Here is a 19,193-nt window from a genome sequence, read left to right as displayed (position 1 = left end):
CAGCTTTTCTCTTTTTTTGGCTCGTTCTGGGATTGTGCCACATTTCCCAGGTGCCTGCGCCCCTCTGCCCGTCCTGGCCCATCTTGCTGGCCCCTCTCCCAGGTCTGCCTCTGTCCCCACTCCATCCCAGGCCGGCCACACCCTCACACCTCTCTGGAACTCATGCTTGGCTGCTCCCTTCTCCCCATTATCCATGCAATCCCCCCAACACCCCACCTCACTCTTCCAGCTCTTCCTGATCACTCCAGACTCCGCTCTGATTCCACGACTTCCAAAGGGGCCCTCCTTACTCACCCCATGCTCAGGACGCTGGATGCAGAATGTCCTGCCAACGTCACCTCAGACTACGCCCCCACCCCCTTAAACACTGAATCCCAGCCCAAAATGCAAAACTGAGAAATCCCATTTGGTCGAGACAAAACAAGGTTTAATTAACAAGCATAACGCCTAGAAAGCACTTAGCAATGGTTTCTTTGTGCCTGGTCTGCCACTCTTCCCTAAACAAGAGACTTGTAAATGAATGTTGTATTAATCCTATCAAAATGTAGGTTTAAAATCTGCCTAGGTTCTATGGAGACCACTCTTTCGAATACTCTTTTAATGATAAGCCTCCAAAGTCAAGAAGGCAAATGGCAGCTGGCCGAGGGCAGAAGCAGCCTCCTAGGGAGGCGGGCTGAGGCAGGGGTGAATCAGCACAAATCTCACCTCCACCGGCCGTAAGGCCATCATCCTCTCTTACTCGGGGATGAATATTTCAGTTTGGGCCACTTATTTGGCCTTGTTTCCTTCGTTCTATTTTGATATTTAGTATTTACTCAGGGAAACTAGCAACCCTAAAAAAACAAAAAGATTTCTGGGAGCAAAGGGTAATTGGATAACCTCTACTCAATAATGTTTAATAAATACATTTTCTTAAAAGCTGGTTGTATAAAAATCAAGGTGGGTGATGAGTAATCATGTTAACTCTCTGTGATCTGTATTTAACAACTAATCTTTCCAACTTGAGGTTAGAAGGGGGAAAGAAAACTGAGGGCTGAACAGCTGTGTGTACAGGCTGCTCCTCTTTACATGGCTCAGGTCTGTGGTTAAGTATTAAAAGAAGAAGGGATCATTTTGCCATGACAACAACTTTTTAATCAAGCCAAATTTCCTGTTTGGCTAACATACAAAAACGATTCGAGCAATGAGTTATTCATTCATTCAGTGACTGTAAATACAGACTGGATTTCAATGACTTAGTACAAAATCAAAGAATATATGATATCTCATTATCTTTTTTTTTTTTTTTTTTAAACAAGGTCTCGCTCTGTTACCCAAGCTGGAGTGCTGTGGCTATGCACAGGTGCCATAATAGCTCACGGCAGCCTTACACTCCTGGGCTCAAGCAATCCTCCCACTTCAGCCTCCAGAGTAGCTGGGACTATAAGCATGCTGGCTGGTATCTTATTATTAATTTTTTATATTGATTACTTATTGAAATGATAATGGTTTGGAAATACTGGTTTAAAGAAGTTATTAAGACTGGGTGTGGTGGCTCACGCCTGTAATCCCAGCACTCTGGGAGGCCAAGGTGGGCAGATCACCTGAGGTCAGGAGTTCAAGACCAGCCTGGCCAACATGGTGAAACCCCATCTCTGCTAAAAATACAAAAATTAGCTGGATGTGGTGGTGGGTGCCTGTAATACCAGCTACTCAGGAGGCTGAGGCAGGAGAATAGCTTGAACCAAGGTGGTGGAAACTGCAGTGAGCCCATGTTGCACCACTGCACTCCAGCCTGGGCGACAGAGCAAGACTCTCAAATTAAAAAAAAAAAAAAGAAGAAGAAGTTATTAAAATTAATTTCATCTTGTAAATGTGGCCACTAGAAAATTTACCATGGCTCTCCTACCAGACAGGGCTGCTCTAGAGCCAGTTGGCCTGGGTTTGAAAACTGGCCCCACCACTTGTGAGCTGTACTGCATTGGGCAAACTGCTGACCTTGCCTATGCCTCAGTTCAATCATTCGTAAAGAGGGAGTAAGAACTAGACCAATGATGCATAACCCCACTGCAGGGATTAAAGGACTTTGTGTAAAGTGCACTTAGAAGGGAGCCCAACCTATAGATACTGCAAGTCTAAGCATTTGTTTCTGAGACTGACAAGATTAAATGACTTTTTTAAAAAAGTAACAGCTGTATTGAGATACAGTTCATGCACCATAAAAGTCAGTCTTCTAAAACAGACAATTCAGTGGTTTCTAGTATGTTCACCAAGTTGTGTACTCATCACCGCTACTCCCAGAGCATTCTCATTCCTGCAAAGAGAGACCCCATGTCCGTCGGCAGTCACTCCCCAGTCTCTCCTTCACCCAGCCCTTGGCAACTACTAACCTACTTTCTATCTCTACAGATTTTTCCAAATTTGGACTTTCGTTTAAATGGAATCATAACATATGTGGTCTTTGTGACTAGCTCCTCAGCATGGTTGTAAGGTTCACCTATGTTGAAGCACGTGTGAGTACTTCTTTCTTTCTTATGGTCAAATGATATCTTCTTAATGAATAGACGCTGCGTTTCTCCATTCAGCCTTTGATGGACATCTGGGTTGTTTTCACCTTTTGGTTCTTATGAACAATACTGCTGTGAACAGTCATGTACATGTTTCTGTATAGACACGTTTTCATCTCTCTTAAGGACATACTTAGGAGTGGAATGAGTGGAATTGCTGGGTCATATGTTTACCTTGATGTTTAACTTTCTGAGGAACTGCCAGACTCTTTCCCAAAGTGGTTGCACCAGTTTACATCCCACAGGGGAGGCTGGACTTTTCATGGACACTCAGATGTGGATTCTTTTCTTTTTCTCTCTACCTTCTGCTAGGCTGATGTGGGGAAATCCAGGGAAGATGGGGGAGGAGGGCGTGAAGAGACAGCAGTAGGGCAAAGAGGCCTGGGGGTCCTTTCACCAGAGTTCTGGTCTCAGTCCTGTCTGGTCCCCACTTGCCATGTGACCTTGAGCAAGTCACTTCTACTCTCTAGGCCTCGGTTTCCTTATCTCTAAAATGAAGATGTTGAACTAAGTAGGTCTCAACCTGGGTGATCTGGCTCCCTGGGGACACTGGGCAATGTCTGGAGACATTCTGGGTTATCACAGTGGAGCAGGAGATGCCGCCATCATCTAACGGGTGTCACGGACGCCACTAAACCTCAAATGCACAAGACAGTCCCCAACAACCAAAAACGACCTGGTCCCCAACTATCACCAGTGCCAAGGTTCAGAGACCTTGCATCGGACTAAGATGGCCCTATGGAAACTTCTGAGGAACTGCCAAACTGTTTTCCAAAATGGCTACACCATCTTATAATCCTCCTAGCAACATATGAGGGTTCTGATTTCCCCACATCCTCTCCAACACACCTATGTTATAGTCAGCCTAACAGGTCCGTCAATGGCTTTTCAAGTCTTTTCTGTTTAATATTAACAATGTCTGGAAGTGTTTTCAGAATGCCAGTGTCCTAAAAAAAACAAAATAGATTAGTCATTTTCTTACCTGGTGCCTATAATTATACCAGCCATTTGAACCCGCCACGATCACTACCCAGTGCTTGCCTCCATCTTCAGGATCATCTATGGGAACAGCACCAATGCCCAGGGTCACACTGAGAAATACAGCTACTTTCCAAACCATTCTGCACCTTGGAGTTCAACTGCAGAAACCTGAGAAGGGAAACACAGAGTCAAGTACAAAGCAACAAGAACAGATAAACATTGGCCGGGGCGGTGGTTCACCCCTGTAATTCCAGCACTTTGGGAGGCAGAGGCAGGTGGATCATTTGAGGTCAGGAGTTCGAGACCAGCTTGGCCAACATGGCAAGACCCTGTCTCTACTAAAAATACAAAAATTAGCTGGGCGTGGTAGCACGTGCCGGTAATCCCAGCTACTTGGCAGGCTGAGGAAGGAGAATCACTTGAACCCAGGAGACGGAGACTGCAGTAAGCTAGACCGTGCAACCATACTCCAGCCTGGGTGACAGAGTGAGACTCTGTCTCAAAAAAAAAAAAAAAAAAAAAAAACAACAGATAAACATTGTCAGCCCCTAAGAAAATATCATAGTAAATGGGTCAAACAGAAAAGGCCATTTAACCACCAGACAGAGTATGTTGAGGATAACAATGAAGATAAAGAGGGTTTCTATTTTTGCTCTATTGCTCCACCCTGTGAGTGGAGAAGGGGCCGTCCATACCTCCTGATCTTCACTACAAGCCCAAGTCATGCATATAAAACCAAAGAATATCCAGAAAGGTCTCTGGGCACTTTTTAAAGTTTTTGACAAAACTCAAAATACAGTTGATAAAATTCATCCATAACAGTCACTACTGGGAAAAAAATCTACCACATACTATGAAGTATTTGTAAGAAAAGAATATACATGTAAAATAAACTGTGCAGGCCGGGTGCAGTGGCTCACGCCTATAATCCTAGCATTGTGGGAGGCCGGCGTATTACCTGAGGTCAGGAGTTCAAGACCAGACTGGTCAACATAGTAAAACCTTAGCTGTACTAAAAATACAAAATTAGCTGGGCATGGTGGCACACACCTGTAGTCTCAGCTACTAGGGTGGCTGAGGCAGGAGAGTCGCCTGAACTCAGGAGGTGGAGGTTGTAGTGAGCCAGATCAGGCCTCTGCACTCCAGCCTAGCTGACAGAGTAAGAGACTGTCTCAAAACTAAAAATAAAAATTAAAAAAGTTATATCAGAAAAAATAAATTTTAAAAATAAAATAAACCACAGAAAAATATGGAAGACAGACATAAAATTTTAACACGAGTTATTGCTGGGTAGTAGGCTGGATCAAGGGTGATTTTCTTCCTCATTTTTGTCTCCTTTTAGAAACAATAAAGTTTCTAAAAATTCAGTACAGGTTTAATGAAAACACTGATGGGCAATTTAAGTTTATAATGTGAATTATCTGGATGAGCTATAGTCAAACATTAATTCATGTTGTCTTTGCATCATACTTATAGAGCATGGACATACGCTCTGTACAACATACAGGGCAAACATTTTCATCCTTGATTTACAGAAAGGAGAGGTTGAGGTCTGACAGCAATGACCTGCCTAATAGCCATGGACTGTCGTCATTGGCCAGAGCTGGGACCATGCCTTCTGAAAGGCTGGTCCGGCACTCTTTCTGTTGTGTGGCTCTGCATCTCAAGAATTTATTATTACTGAGGCCGGGCGTGGTGGCTCACACCTGCAATCCCAGCACTTAGGAAAGCAGAGGTGGACGGACCACTTGAGGTCAGGAGTCCGAGACCAGCCTGGCCAACATGGCGAAACCCCTGTCTCTACTAAAAGTACGAAAATTAGCCAGGCGTGGTGGCAGGAGCCTGTAATCCCAGCTACTCAGGAGGCTGAGGTAGGAGAATCACTTCAATCCGGGAGGGGAAGGTTGCAGTGAGCCAAGATCACAACACTACACTCCAGTCTGGGCAACAGAGCGCGACTCCGTTTCAAAAAAGAAAAAAAAAAAAAATACTTCATTATCATTGAAGTACATGCACTGTTTTATACCTCAATGCCAAAACCTTAAATACCTTGTTAAAGTACAAATGGAAAACAGCACCAAGCCTATGGCTCTGCGATAAGAAAAATATACAGTCACTGAGATGTGGGGACTCAGAGCAGATGTGTGAGGCTGACTTCTGTCCCAATGCCACAAGCAGGGCTGGTGGTGCTCATTCATTCATTCACTCACCACTCAGCCAGAGTCTCTGCAACACCTACTTTGCCAGACAAGGTGCTGGGTGCTGGAAACTCAATGGGGACAGAACAAAGCCTGTGTCTTCATGGAGGACGCACCCAGATGAAGGGTGATCCACTTCTAAGCTGAAGAAACCATCCTCAACGTTCTGAGTCGAGTCCTCAAAGCGATGGATTTTCTCCACTAGCTAAACAGGAAGCCCTGAGTCTCTTGAAAAGAGTCTTAGGCCAGTAATTCTCCCACCTGAATATGCACCTAGGTCACCTGGGGATTAGGAGGCAGATTCTGATTCAGTAGGCCTGGGGCAGGGCCTGAGACTGCATTTCTCGTTTTTTTTTTTTTTTCATTTTTTTATTTTTGAGAGTCTTGCTCTGTGGCTCAGGCTGGAGTGCAGTGGTGCGATCTCGGTTCACTGCAACATCCGCCTCCCAGGTTCAAGCGATTCTCCTCCCTCAGCCTCCCGAGTAGCTGAGACTACAAGTGCCCACCACCATGCCCAGCTAATTTTTGTATTTTTAGTAGAGACAGGGTTTTGCCATGTTGCTCAGGCTGGTCTCGATGTCTGACTTTAGGTGACCTGCCCATCTCGGCCTCCCAAAGTGCTGGGATTACAGGCATGAGTCACTGCGCGACGCACCCCCCCCCAACCCCGCTGCCATGAGACTGCATGTCTAACAAATCTCAGGTGACACTATGCTGCTAGCCTCAGATTACCTTTGATGTGGCAGAACTGCATGAAATCCCCCAGGCTCTGGTCCACCTGTCCTCAGCCCAGCATCCTGGTCAACAGACTGCACTGCTCCACCCTCAAGGGCTGTCTCCTAACAAGAACTTAATTATTAAGCTGAAAGCCTGAATTGGTGCTAAATTTAGGTTTCTTTAGCTCCACTGCAAGGCCCATGGATGGGCAACTGGTAACTACAGTAAGACGCCCCCAGATTTGTTTTTTTCGGTAGGGGCTAGTATGACACATAACAGACAGGTCAGTGGAGTGCTGAGGACCCCCAGTGCTAGAACCACGGGGTCTGTTAAAGTGCACCTGAGGAGGCTCCCCACACGTCCACTCGACCTGACAAGGGCTCACTGTGGGGCTGTTTCCAGAAAGGGATCCTGATCCAGACCTCAACAGAGGGTTCCTGGACCTCATGCAAGAAAGAATTTGGGGCAAGTCCACAGAATAATGTGCAAGCGAGCTTACTCAGCAAGTGAAAGAATGAAAGAACAGGTTACTCTATAGACAGAACAGGGTGTTCCCAAAAGCAAGAGAAGGACCATGTCCACCTTAGGTGCAATGCTTGTTTAGACATAAGACAACAAAGCAAAACAAAGTCACAGGGAGATGTGCCTACTACAAGGGCCTGTGACAGAGGCTTGTTAATCTTTGTAGAACTGCTGTCTTTCACAAGAATCTATGCTATTATCTTTAAGGTGAAACTTATGGCCAGGCGCGGTGGCTCACACCTGTAATCCCAGCGCTTTGGGAGGCTAAGGCAGGCAGATCACTTGAGGTCAGGAGTTCGAGACCGGCCTGGGCAACATGGTGAAACCCCGTCACTACTAAAAACACAAAATTTAGCCGGGTGTGGTGGCACATGCCTGTAATCCCAGCTACTCAGGAAGCTGAGGCACGAGAATCACTTGAACCCAGGAGGCAGAAGCCACAGTGAGCCAAGATCGTGCCACTGCACGCCAGTGTGGGCGACAGAGCGAGACCCTGTCATAAATAAATAAAAAAATGAAATAAAGTGAACTTATTATTAAACTAAAAATGCTTTTGTTCTTAAGATATTGGGACATCAGGACCTTTCCTGGGTCTATCTGGTAAACATTAACCTGTTCCCTTAACCGTAAACATCCTGTGACTAAGAATGCCTAACCTCCTGGGACTACAGCCCAGCAGGTCTCAGCCAAATTTTACCCAGCCCTTGTTCAACATGGAGTCACTCTGGTTCAAGCACCCCTGTCAACTCGAAGGTAAGGAACCAATACAAGATACAATTATACAAAGGTGTGAGGAAGCAACAGTGAGGACAGGCGAGAGAGAGTCAAGGAGCAAAAATATCCATGTACCCCAAGCTTCAGTGACCCCACAAGAGAGGTGTGACAGTCACTACCAAGATGTTCCAACCAATGGCTCTCACCTACTCGGAGCTCAGCCAGCAGCCTCCCTGGAAAGCCTTCCCCTAGGGTAGGGGTAGACTAACTTTCTCTGCAAAGGACCAGAAAGTAAGTATTTTTGGTTTCGCAGGCCAGGCCATCTCTCTCACAACTATTCAACTCTGCCACTGTATCTTGAAAGCAGCCGTGTCACCAAGTACTCGCATTTTTCTAAGAGATGGCTTAATTATTTTTGTCTCTCCTCTTATCGTTCCTCTGGTTCCCCGCTTCCTACTTAGCCCTTGAGAAACACAAATATAGCCTTTTACCCACCCCTCCTTCACCAGACACTCCCTACAGGGCAAATTCATCTAACTCCTCAAGACTTAACAGTTGATTTACAGACCAAAGCATGCCCAATACAGAACCCTCACCCACCAGGAGGTTGCCTCGAGAGATAATAGTCAAAAAGCATGCCTGCTACTCCCACCCACCTGGGGAGTTTTTGGCCTAGTCCTGCCCACAAAGATGCCAGCAGTCACCAGTTCAACCGACAGACAGCACAGTAGATAAGACACCAAGCTAACACATGGACACCCCACCTTGCTTGCTTCCTCCCCTGCCTTTTAAATGTGCCTGCTTTCTGCTCCAAAAGCAAAGCAGTACATTTAAAGGTGGGATGCCTGTGCTTCTTTCCCTAAGCAAGTTGGAAATAAATCACCTTCTTTGTACCAGATCTTGCTCTTGTTAATTGGTCTCTGGAAATGATGAATTACTAACCCATGAGCCATTTACAGCCAGAGACAATATATAAACAAATGAACATGGTTATGTTCCAATAAAACTTTATCTATAAAATAGGTGGTTTATTTGGCCCATAGGTCATAGGTTGCTGACCTTGTCTGAGGGAGTGAGAATATGCCCTCAAACCACATGGCAGGCACAGCCTGGTTGTTACTGTCATCTTTCATCAGCAATAAATGGGTTCCCTAGTTTGCACACCTGTTTATTCTGAGTTTAGTCCATATGACATAGTCCCAAAGAGGCTCATTCCTCTGGGGGCAATGGTGTGTGACTTTTACCTCCTCATATTTAGGATAAAAAAAAATGAATAAATAAAATACCAGAAACAAATGGTTGACCTGACTGTGAACAACAGAACGGACACCACCTACTTATCCACCTAAATCAGCAAACATGCAGCAGGCACCAAAAAAGCACCACTTAGTTATTTTTACAAAATCGAGTTACTCTTCTAATCCACTAACAAGTTACTCCTCTGTGAGGAAAAGTGCCCTACTGATACAGAAAATGACATTTTCATAGTCTACCTGGTGATGGTCCTGCTCCATCATTCTTTTTTCTTATAAACACAGAGTCGTGATTCCCCAACTACAACGCTATATTAAAAGTCTCACAGTATGTTGCTGAATAGAAAATGCTACCTTAAAAAACCACATACATGGCCGGGCACAGTGGCTCACGCCTGTAATACCAGCACTTTGGGAGGCCGAGGTGGGCAGATCATGAGGTCAAGAGATCGAGACCATCCTGGCCAACATGGTGAAATCCCATCACTACTAACAATATAAAAATTAGCTGGGCGTGGTGGTATGCACCTGTAGTCCCAGCTACTCTGGAGGCTGAAGCAGGAGAATCACTTGAACCCGGGAGGCAGAGGGTGCAATCTCAAAAAGAAAAAACCACACACACTAACACTATTTTGGGAAACATATAAACATAGGCCTGGGGTGAAGAGAGACACAAAAGTAAAATAATCATTCCATTACCCTTGGCAATGAACATGCCTCAAAGCAGCTACCTTACTAATTTCCTGTGGGCATTTATTGCATGATTTTTGACAAAATCAAAGCATCAAAACAAAGCACCAATAATCTGGCAGCATCCCTGTGATTCCTGGTTTATCAAAGTGAAAAACTGATGAAAAAGTGAACGATCCCTGCTAAACTACTAGCTCTTTGTGACTCTGCTGTTTTTGGCTGTGGCTGTCCACGGTCCCCATCACACAGGCTTCATCTCACAGAGGCGTCATCATCATCTACCTCCTCTCCTTTAACTTGCCCTCCTCCTATCTACTCTCTCCTACATCCATCCCACCCCAAATCCATACAACAAACGTGGACTGAGCACCTGCTAGCTGCTCACAGGCATTGAACAGTGAGCCAAACAGACAAAACCCTTCGTGGAGGGGGCATTCCAGAGAGAAGAGACAGACCATTTATACACATTGGTTATCAGATAGTGATGAGAGTGATGGACAAAAATAAGGCAGGAGAGGGAGGGAGTCCCAGTAGGAGTGGGAGGTGTCATTTGTAAAAGGGGAAGAAACTAAGGAGGTGAGGGCACCAGGCCATACATTAGGGCAAAGCACTGAAAGCAACGTAAATGTCTAGCTGGATCAATTACAGTACAGCCTCATGGTGGGATACTGTGAAGCCTTTAAAAAGAACCTAAGGCAGATCATAATGCGCCAAGACTGAAAAGATCTCCCAGGGGTGCTGTTGGGGCACGTGTGTCATCTGCTAACCCCGTGCAGGGAGAAGGCCACACAGACAGTCATTGCTCCAGCCAACGAAGATCAGAGAGAAAGACTCCTGGCTGGGCGCAGTGGCTCATGCCTATAATTCCAGCACTTTGGAAGGCCGAGGTGGGAGGATCACCTGAGGTTGGGAGTTCAAGACCAGCCTGACCAATATGGAGAAACCCGTCTCTACTAAAAATAAAACATCGGCCGGGCGTGGTGGCACATGCCTGTAATCCCAGCTACTTGAGAGGCTGAGGCAGGAGAATCACTGGAACCCAGCGGGCAGAGGTTGCAGTGAGCGAGATGGCACCATTGCACTCCAGCCTGGGCAACAAGAGTGAAATCTGTCTCAAAAAAAAAAGACTCCCAGAGAGTGGGACGTGTTGCAGAGTGGCACAGAGGTGGGGAGAGGCACATTTGTGGGTATCTACTATGGACCACACAATGTGCAAGACACTTTGTTCACACCATCCTCACAACAGTTCCCTGTAAGCAAGGATCCCCACTCCCTTTAGACAGGTGATGAAACTGAGGCTCAGAGAGCTAGAGAAACTTGGGGGTCAGTGGCACTGCTGGGACCACACAGATCTGACGGCAAAGACTGCTTGTTCTAGTGTATCACCCAAAGAAAGAGGTGCTTATGTGAAAGTCTAGGAGGCCCTGGAACCACAGGCGCTGCACCCTGTACCCCAGGGCCCGAGCACAGAGCAGGGCCTCCCAGTTTCCTCCGGCAGTAGGACACCCACGGTGCTCTTACGTGCCCTACTATTTTAAGGCACTAGTGGGCTTCCTGCACAAACAGCTCTTATCTTAGAAGAGCCTATCAATGGAGTATCTGAGTTACACAAAGTCAAAGTCAATGAACAAGCCTTTACAGACTTCACCAGACTCCACTGACAAGTCCTCTGCTGTTCCCACTTGGCCTTCGTCCCTGCTCAGGTTACAGGGCTATACTAGGTCAGTAATTCACTTAAAAGACTTCACTTGCAGCCGGGTACAGTGGCTCATGCCTGTAATCCCAGCATTTTGGGAGGCCGAGGCAGGTGGATCACTTGAGGCCAGGAGTTTGAGGCCAGCCTGGCCAATATGGTGAAACCCTCATCTCTACTAAAAATACAAAAATTAGCCCAGCATGGTGGCACGCGCCTGTAATCCCAGCTACTCGGGAGGCTGAGGCAGGAGAACTGCTTGAACCCAGGAGGCAGAGGTTGCAGTGAGCCGAGATTGTGCCACTGCACTCCAGCCTGGGCAACAGAGTGAGACCCTGTCAAGAAAAAAAAAAAAAAAGGCTTCATTTGGCTTCAAGAAATGTACCATCAAGTCAGGTTTAATCCATTTGAGAAGTCTGGGATGCAGTGCCCATTCCAGATAAATTATCACCAACAATGCAAGTAATAAGGTGAAGTTCACAGGGCCATCTAAATAGCAGAGTCAAGTTCACATCCGGGTCTGATACCAAAGCCTACACCTTAACCACCATCAGGAGTGACCCCTCAGTGCCAGCTACTGGCTCTGGGTTAGACACAGAAAACCATCAAAGTCAAGCAAAGCAGCTAGTTAGACAATGAAATCTGTAAAAAGCCTTCCAAACCTAAAGGTTTTGATCCTATTCTCTGCTCTCTAGGGGTTTAGAATAAAATCTTCCTGAAGGCCAGGCACAGTGGCTGACACCTGTAATCCAAGCACTTTGGGAAGCCAAGGAGGGCAGATCATTTGAGGTCAGGAGTTTAAAACCAGCCTGGCCAACATGGTAAAACTCTGTCTCTACTAAAAATACAAAAATTAGCTGGGCGTGGTGGTGGGCACCTGTAATCCCAGCTACTCGGGAGACTGAGGCAGGAGAATGGCTGGAATCCGGGAGGCGGAGGTTGCAGTGAGCTGAGATCATGCCACTGCACTCCAGCCTGGGCGACCGAGTGAGATTCCATCTAAAAATAAAATAAAATAAAATCATGCTGCAAGGTTTTTCGGCTGACAACATGCAGAAGAAATTAGGACAGGTGACAGGAACTGTCTCCTTGACCAAACTTTAGTCAGGCTCCTCTGAGCCCTCTTCTCCACAAGGCCTTAGTCTGCCAGGTCCAGTTTTAGCAGGAATCCAGAAGAGAATCCCTCACCCTCGATATCTAATGAAGTTCCTCTTAGTAATATTCTCTTGATGGGGTTCAGGACCCAGTAGCTCAAAAAATGGCACTTTAGTATACTGAATATTTTAAGCTGAAGGAATTCCACTAACCCCCTCACCTTGCCCATGGGCTGTAAATCCCCAGCTGACCTTGCCATTCGAGAGCTGAGCTCCATTCCATACTGAAGTCTCTCTCTCCCACTGCAGTAGCTAAAAGAAAATGTCTTGCTGTTTTTTTTTTTTGAGACAATCTCGCCCTATCGCCTGGAATGGAGTGCAATAGTGCGATCTCAGCTCACTGCAACCCCCACCTCCCAGGCTCAAGCGATTCTCATGTGTCAGCCTCCAGAGTAGCTGGCATTACAGGCATGCATCACCATGCCAGCCAATTTTTGTATTTTTAGGTTTTGCCATGTTGGCCAGGCTGGTCTCAAGCTCCTGGACTCAAGTGATGCGCCTGCCTCAGCCTCCCAAAGTGCTGGGATTACAGGTGTGAGCCACTGCACCCAGCCTGTCTTACTGTTTTTAAAAAGTACCCATGAGCGGCACACCGGCACATGCCTGCAGTCCCAGCTACTTAGGAGGCTGAGGTAGAAGGATCGCTAGAGCCTGGAAGTTTGGGACCAACATGGGTAACACAGTGAGACCCTGTGTCAAACAGAAAAAATTTTAAAAAGCATTGGATACAGGCTGGGCATGGTGGCTCGTGCCTGTAATCTCAACACTTTGGGAGGCCAAAGCAGGAGGATCACTCAAACCCATTAGTTCCAGACCAGCCTGGGCAATATAGGGAGACTCTGTCTCTGCAAAGACAGCCGGCATGATGGTGCACACCTGTGGTCCCAGCTACTCAGGCGGCTGAGCAGGGAGGATCACTTGAGCCCGGGAAGTCAAGGCTGCAGTGAACCATCCAGCCTAGGTGAGAGAGAGACCTCTGTCCTCTGTCTCAAAAAACAAAAATTTAAAAAGGCATGTGATGCAATTTTTCTTTAACAAAAGACACAGCTACTAATTCGGGGGAACCCTTCCTCTCTCTGGGCCTTCACGGTCCATCTGTGAAATGAGATAGTAGAGCTTATTAGAGGGTCATTCAGTCCTTTAAATCCTTTGATTTTCTGGTTAAAGAATAGGATTAAAACAAAATCCAGGCTGGGCGTGGTGGCTTGCGCCTGTTAATTCCACCACTTTGGGAGGCCAAGGTGGGTGGATCACTTGAAGCCAGGAGTTCAAGACCAGCCTGGCCAACACTGCGAAACCCCGTCTCTACTAAAAATACAAAAATTAGCCAGGCATGGTGGCATGCGTCTGTAATCCCAGCTACTCAGGAGGCTGAGACATAAGAATTGCTTGAGTCCTGGAGGCAGAGGTTGCAGTGAGCCAAGATCGAACCACAACACTCTAAGCTGAGCAGCAGAGGAAGACTCTGTCTCAAAAAAAAAAAATTATCATCATCATCATCATCATCCAGTTAGATCTTATCTCAAATGAAAAATCTAGGCCAGGAGCGGTGGCTCACGCCTGTAATCCCAGCACTTGGAAAGGCCAAGGCGGACAGATCACAAGGTCAAGAGATCAATACCATCCTGGCCAACATAGTGAAACCCCGTCTCTACTAAAAATACAAAAATTAGCTGGGTGTGGTGGCGTGTGCCTGTAGTCCGAGCTACTCAGGAGGCTGAGGCAGGAGAATCACTTGAACCCAGAAGGCAGAGGTTGCAGTGAGCCGAGATCGCGCCACTGTACTACAGCTTGGTGAGAGAGTGAGCTTTGTCTCCAAAAAAAAAACAAAAACAAAAAAGAAAAAGAAAAGTCTATTTTACTCAGGTTTATCGTTTTTTCCTACAGAGAAAATGTGCTTTATTGGCAAACTAGCTTCTAGATTAGAGCATGCTCTTCAAGGTTATCTAACTCTGATTCATAGGAGTTATTTTATAATTCTGCATACTATGGGTAACAGCAATGCAAATAATTCTAGTCTAGACAGGCAAATGCGTGCTACCAAACGGAGGTTCATTTGACTTCCTTCCTCCTCTGTAGAGGCCAGTTTTGTCTTTCATTTGCAAATTCAATTCAGTATTTCTAATCTACAAATTGGTTGTATTTTGGAGTCTCCAACACCTCACCAAGTTTCCTCATTAATGAGTTAAATAAAATTCTTAACACATGTTCAGTTTTACATTTTACAGAGTAATGACTTTATCTGTTTTTTTTAGGAAATTATCTTTTAGCATTATGGAAAGTATAAGCAAGTAACATGTATTTCAAAAGAAGCAGTAAAAAAAAATGTTTTTAATCTATTAATGGTTAGAACTTAGGTTTCTAGGAAAGTAAATTTTGGTCAATGGTGGGCACAGTGGCTCCTGCCTATAATCCTGGTACTCTGGGAGGCCAAAGCCAGAGGGTCACTAGGGCCCAGGAGTTTGAGACTGGCCTGGGCAAGACAGTGAGACCCAGTCTCTACAAAAAAATTAAAAAGTCAAAAATGTCACTCAGTGGTTAATAACTTCTCCACATTTTTATTTTAAATGCTTATTTGGAATTTGAGTTTTCTTTCACCCAAATTACTATTTTTGAAACCTGGGACCAGTGCAGTCTGCAGCCTTTTCCCAAAATGACTGAGCCTAACTTTTATAGCTACATGCTAACTCAAGTTAAATTTTTACTTTAACTTTTACTTCAAGAAATTGAAGGGTGGACATTAACCTATAGAAATGTACAAAGAATGACATAAAACACCAGTTACCTATCATCCAGACCATTCTCCATTATTTTATAAACCCACTCATCTTTTTTCTACATTACAGACAAAATTGTTCCTTCTGTCCCATCCCATCCTCCCCACACTGCAAAGTAACCACTATCCTAAATTAGCATTTCATCCCAATCGATTTATTATAAAAAGATGTATACCCACTCTACAAGCATTTCCCTACTAATGGACATTTAGGCTGTTTCCAATTTTTTAAACCATTATAAGCATTTTAAACCATTATAAGCAGTGTTGCCACAAACAACCCTAATATCCTTCCCCTTGTATACAAATGTCTCTGGCTTCTTAGTATTTTCTAGAAGTGGAACCACTGATCTTAAGATATACCCAATCTGCTAGTGGCTATACTGTTCAAAGATATACTTGCAACCAGTAGTGAATTAGAATCTCATTTTTTTCAAATACTTATCATCTCTTGATGGTGTCAAACTTTGCAATTCCTAACCTGATGAATATACAATGATCTAATTATGGTTTCAATGAGCATTTCCTGGATTACAAGAAAATCTGAGTCTTATCATATGATTATTTAACCATTCAGATTTCAATACAGTCAATACATGTGACAACTTTCCCCTGATAAACTGGGATTCCAACTATGGTCTGCAAAGCAACTTGTGCAGTTAAAAAAAATACATGCTGGACATTTCTTCAGAAGATAGTCATGGGCTGGAAAACTCAAGACAGAGTTTACTTCTACATATTTCTTACTGACTAAGGCTGGGTATGGTGTATTCTACCTCCTTAGAGCTCTCAAATCTTTTCTCTTCCCCTCCCACTGCAACTGTCTTTAAAACCCTCATGATTCTAGGGATTACTGCAATGACCTCCCTATCCTTAGTGTGGCCTCTCTCCAACACTTCCACACTACAGAGTATCTGAGATACAGATCTACAGTAAATGTGGCTTCCTGGACATTCAGGATAACATCCAAATCTCTCACAGCAGCACAGGAAGCCCTGCAAGACATACCTCTCTATTCTCACACATAAAATCCACCACCCACATGAAATCCCTTACTGCACCAGACTCCACGACTCCAGTGCAAAAGCATTGCTCTTTCTCTGCCTTCACCATGCTGTTTTCCAGATGAAACACTCTTCTCTTCCTTCATCTCACTAGGTCCTGCCCAGCCCTCAAACTCCAAGGCGAGACGTGGAGTAATCCCAGCACTTTGGGAGGCTGAGGCGTGCGGATCATTTGTCAAGGATTAGAGACCAGCCTGGCCAATATAGTGAAACCTCGTCTCTACTAAAACCACAAAAATTAGGCAGGCATGGTGGCAGGTGCCCGTAATCCAAGAACTCGGGAGGCTGAGACAGGAGAATCGCTTGAACCGGAAAGGTGGAGGTTACAGTGAGCCGAGATTGCACCACTGCACGCCAGCCTGGGCAACGGAGCGAGACTCCGTCTCAAAAACAAAACAAAACAAACCAACAAAAAATCCACATAAACTCCACTCAAGCCTCCCCATCTGTGCGAAGTCCCAACCTCTCCCACAAGTCAGCGTTAGATGCTGCCCCTGTACACACCTGTATACTCCAGCCCTTTAACGCTGGAACTGTTCACTAGAGATTGTCTCTCCCCTTTATGAAATAATCTCTGCTCAAAAAGCTTAGTAAGGCTCAGTGAATGTTTGCTATGCAAGTCCCAGAGTAAAGAAAGCTGGGCTACTCCATTCACCACATACCACAGGGCTAGTCACCTACCCTGGGCACTCCTTTTCATCTCTAAAACAAAGCACGGGACACAAAGTTTCTTCTTCCAGCCCTCAGATACTACAATGCAGGGCACAGAACACTCCACGTAGGTATAACCTCAAATCTAATACGGACGGGAAAAAAAACCAGTTAACTTTCACTTCCAATATTGATGTGGGTGGTCCTGAAACTCTCACCAGCTCAAACCTCCCAGAACCAGAGCTTCCCTGACTTCTCTAAACAGATGTCTTTATAGGCCTGGGTATTTTTGTTGTCGTCGTTAATAGCCCTTTCCCACGGGTGCAATCCTCCACATTAAAAGCATCAAAAGTCTGAACTGTTCGCAGGTCGTAAAGCCTGGAACCAAGCCCTAGTCCCTGTTGGGGCCCTTGGCTGTGGGATCTCTGCAAATCACGTCTCCTCCCGCGCCTTAGTTTCCCCCTCCAGAGCGCTGCGCCCTTCCAGCCACAACACGCGTGAGAAGAGAGACCTCCACCCCCAGTACCACCAGAGAGGCCGCAGGGTTTCCCTTCCCTCTGGATTCACCGTTTCCCGAAAATCCCCCTCGCAGGATGAGAAACTGATTACTCAGAAAGGGACGGGAAAAATGAAAATCCCAGCCCTGAAGTCGAGAGCCTCAGAGAGCAGACGCGAGGCCCTGGCCTCGGGCGTGGGGACTGAACCTGGTTCTGTGTTGGGGCTCGCGGTTACCTGTGGCAGGCGACCGTGGTGGCAGTGGTGGCGGTGGCGGCGGCGGTGAGTGACTGCGCTGCTGGCGCCTGCGGGACCGTGAGAACTCGCGGCGGCGCGCAGCCTCACACCAACCACCCACGACGGCCGCACTGCTGTGATTGCTGCGGGCGCCGCAGCTCCTGGCTTAAGGGCCACTGCGCCGCGGTGACTGGTGGAGCTACGGGGCGCGGCATCTGCCAAAACCAATGGAAGGAGAGGATGAGGCCGGCGAGCCAAAGGGACTACAAATCCCAGTGTGCACGGGCAGGGGTTTCTGGACTAGGCGCGGGGGTGGAGGAGCAGTGGTTGCGCACTGAGCTGAGGTCGGGAAACCGAGGTACTTGACATCTGGGGCTGCAGTGATCCCAGAAGCATATACCGAAATATCATACCAGCTCTTGGAGCAAACCTATCTGCACATTGGACCCACTTAGGAAAGCCTCAAAAATACTGATGCCCCTGTGAAAATAAAATTGAAAAGCTGTTGGAACCCCCCCCATCAAAAAAACACTTTATGCCTTGAAAGAGATGTGACTGTAATATCAGTCACGTATGCTTACAACTTCTATTCCCACATTATAGATTAACTCGCTTTCTTTTATTGAACGATGTCTAGAGGGAATTAAAAGACTTCAGGGACAAAATCTCGTGCCTGGTTAAGTAATGAACCTTGCTTCATCATAACAAGAAGATTACAACTTCTTCCCTCTGTTATCCTGTTTTGCTTAGACCAGAGATATAAAACCCACGATTATTACACCCTCTGTAAAAAATGCTCAATATTCCCTTCCCAAAAAGAAACCAATAACCAATCAAATTGCTGTACCTATGTGCCAGCCTTGTAGGAATACTGTTATCCTGCTCAAAACTTCTGTCTCTGCCTATATAAATGAAACCTTAACTTCCTTACTTTAGAATGCCAAATCCATTCCTTTGGAGTTGGTGTTTCTGGGTGGTCCATCCTCACACTTTACCCTTAAATAAACTATTTTAGGTTGGCACCTCCGCCATACCCCCAGGAATTGTGATTTTGTTGGTTTGCATGTGGTCTGAGTTTTGGAATCTTTAGAAAGCCTCAGGTGATTTGGACCCGTTTAGTCCCCATAACAACCCTTTGAGAGAGAAAGACAGTTATTGTCACCCAAGCTTTATGGATTGAGCAACTGAGGGAGGTTAAGTCAAGGAGGTTAATTTTGCAAAGGTCACGTATGTCTTAAGGGTCAGAGCCAGAACTATGACCTAAGCAGTATGGTTCCAGAATCCTAACCTCTTACTTCCTACACAATGCTAATTCTCAAATGTTTGGTGGTGTTGCCTCCCACGGAACTGGAGAGAAAACCAAACTACGATCCATTCGAGTGCCATGTAGTGAGGCTCAGTCAATTGAGTTGAATGGAATTAATGTGGTGGAGTATGTGCACTCCTGCTCAAGGGCATTCCAGCACAAGAGTTCGGGCTACCTTCACGGGTTATCTCATGTG

At 45.9% G+C, this 19,193-nt stretch overlaps 1 protein-coding gene across 2 annotated transcripts in view; it reads right to left on the bottom strand.

Moving 5' to 3' along the window:
- The window catches only part of LGMN (legumain), a 55,512-nt gene extending 37,604 nt beyond the window's left edge, over positions 1 to 17,908 (bottom strand). Inside the window, exons 1-4 of one of the 2 annotated variants that reach the window (XM_011991757.1) lie at positions 17,692 to 17,827; positions 11,532 to 11,649; positions 4,578 to 4,705; positions 3,529 to 3,695 (exon numbers count right to left, since the gene is read on the bottom strand). In XM_011991757.1, coding sequence (XP_011847147.1) covers positions 3,529 to 3,666 — 138 coding nt within the window. In that variant the 5' untranslated portion in view covers positions 3,667 to 3,695; positions 4,578 to 4,705; positions 11,532 to 11,649; positions 17,692 to 17,827. Of the gene's footprint in view, positions 1 to 3,528; positions 3,696 to 4,577; positions 4,706 to 11,531; positions 11,650 to 17,691 lie in introns of both variants that reach the window. The other variant, XM_011991754.1, reaches the window with a different exon arrangement.
- Between the last annotated feature and the right edge of the window lie 1,285 nt (positions 17,909 to 19,193).

Source organism: Mandrillus leucophaeus, unplaced genomic scaffold (assembly GCF_000951045.1).
Source record: "Mandrillus leucophaeus isolate KB7577 unplaced genomic scaffold, Mleu.le_1.0 Scaffold4, whole genome shotgun sequence".
Lineage (NCBI taxonomy): Eukaryota > Metazoa > Chordata > Mammalia > Primates > Cercopithecidae > Mandrillus > Mandrillus leucophaeus.
Note: the sequence above shows the minus strand (reverse complement) of the source record. Positions and strands in the feature narration are given on the sequence as shown.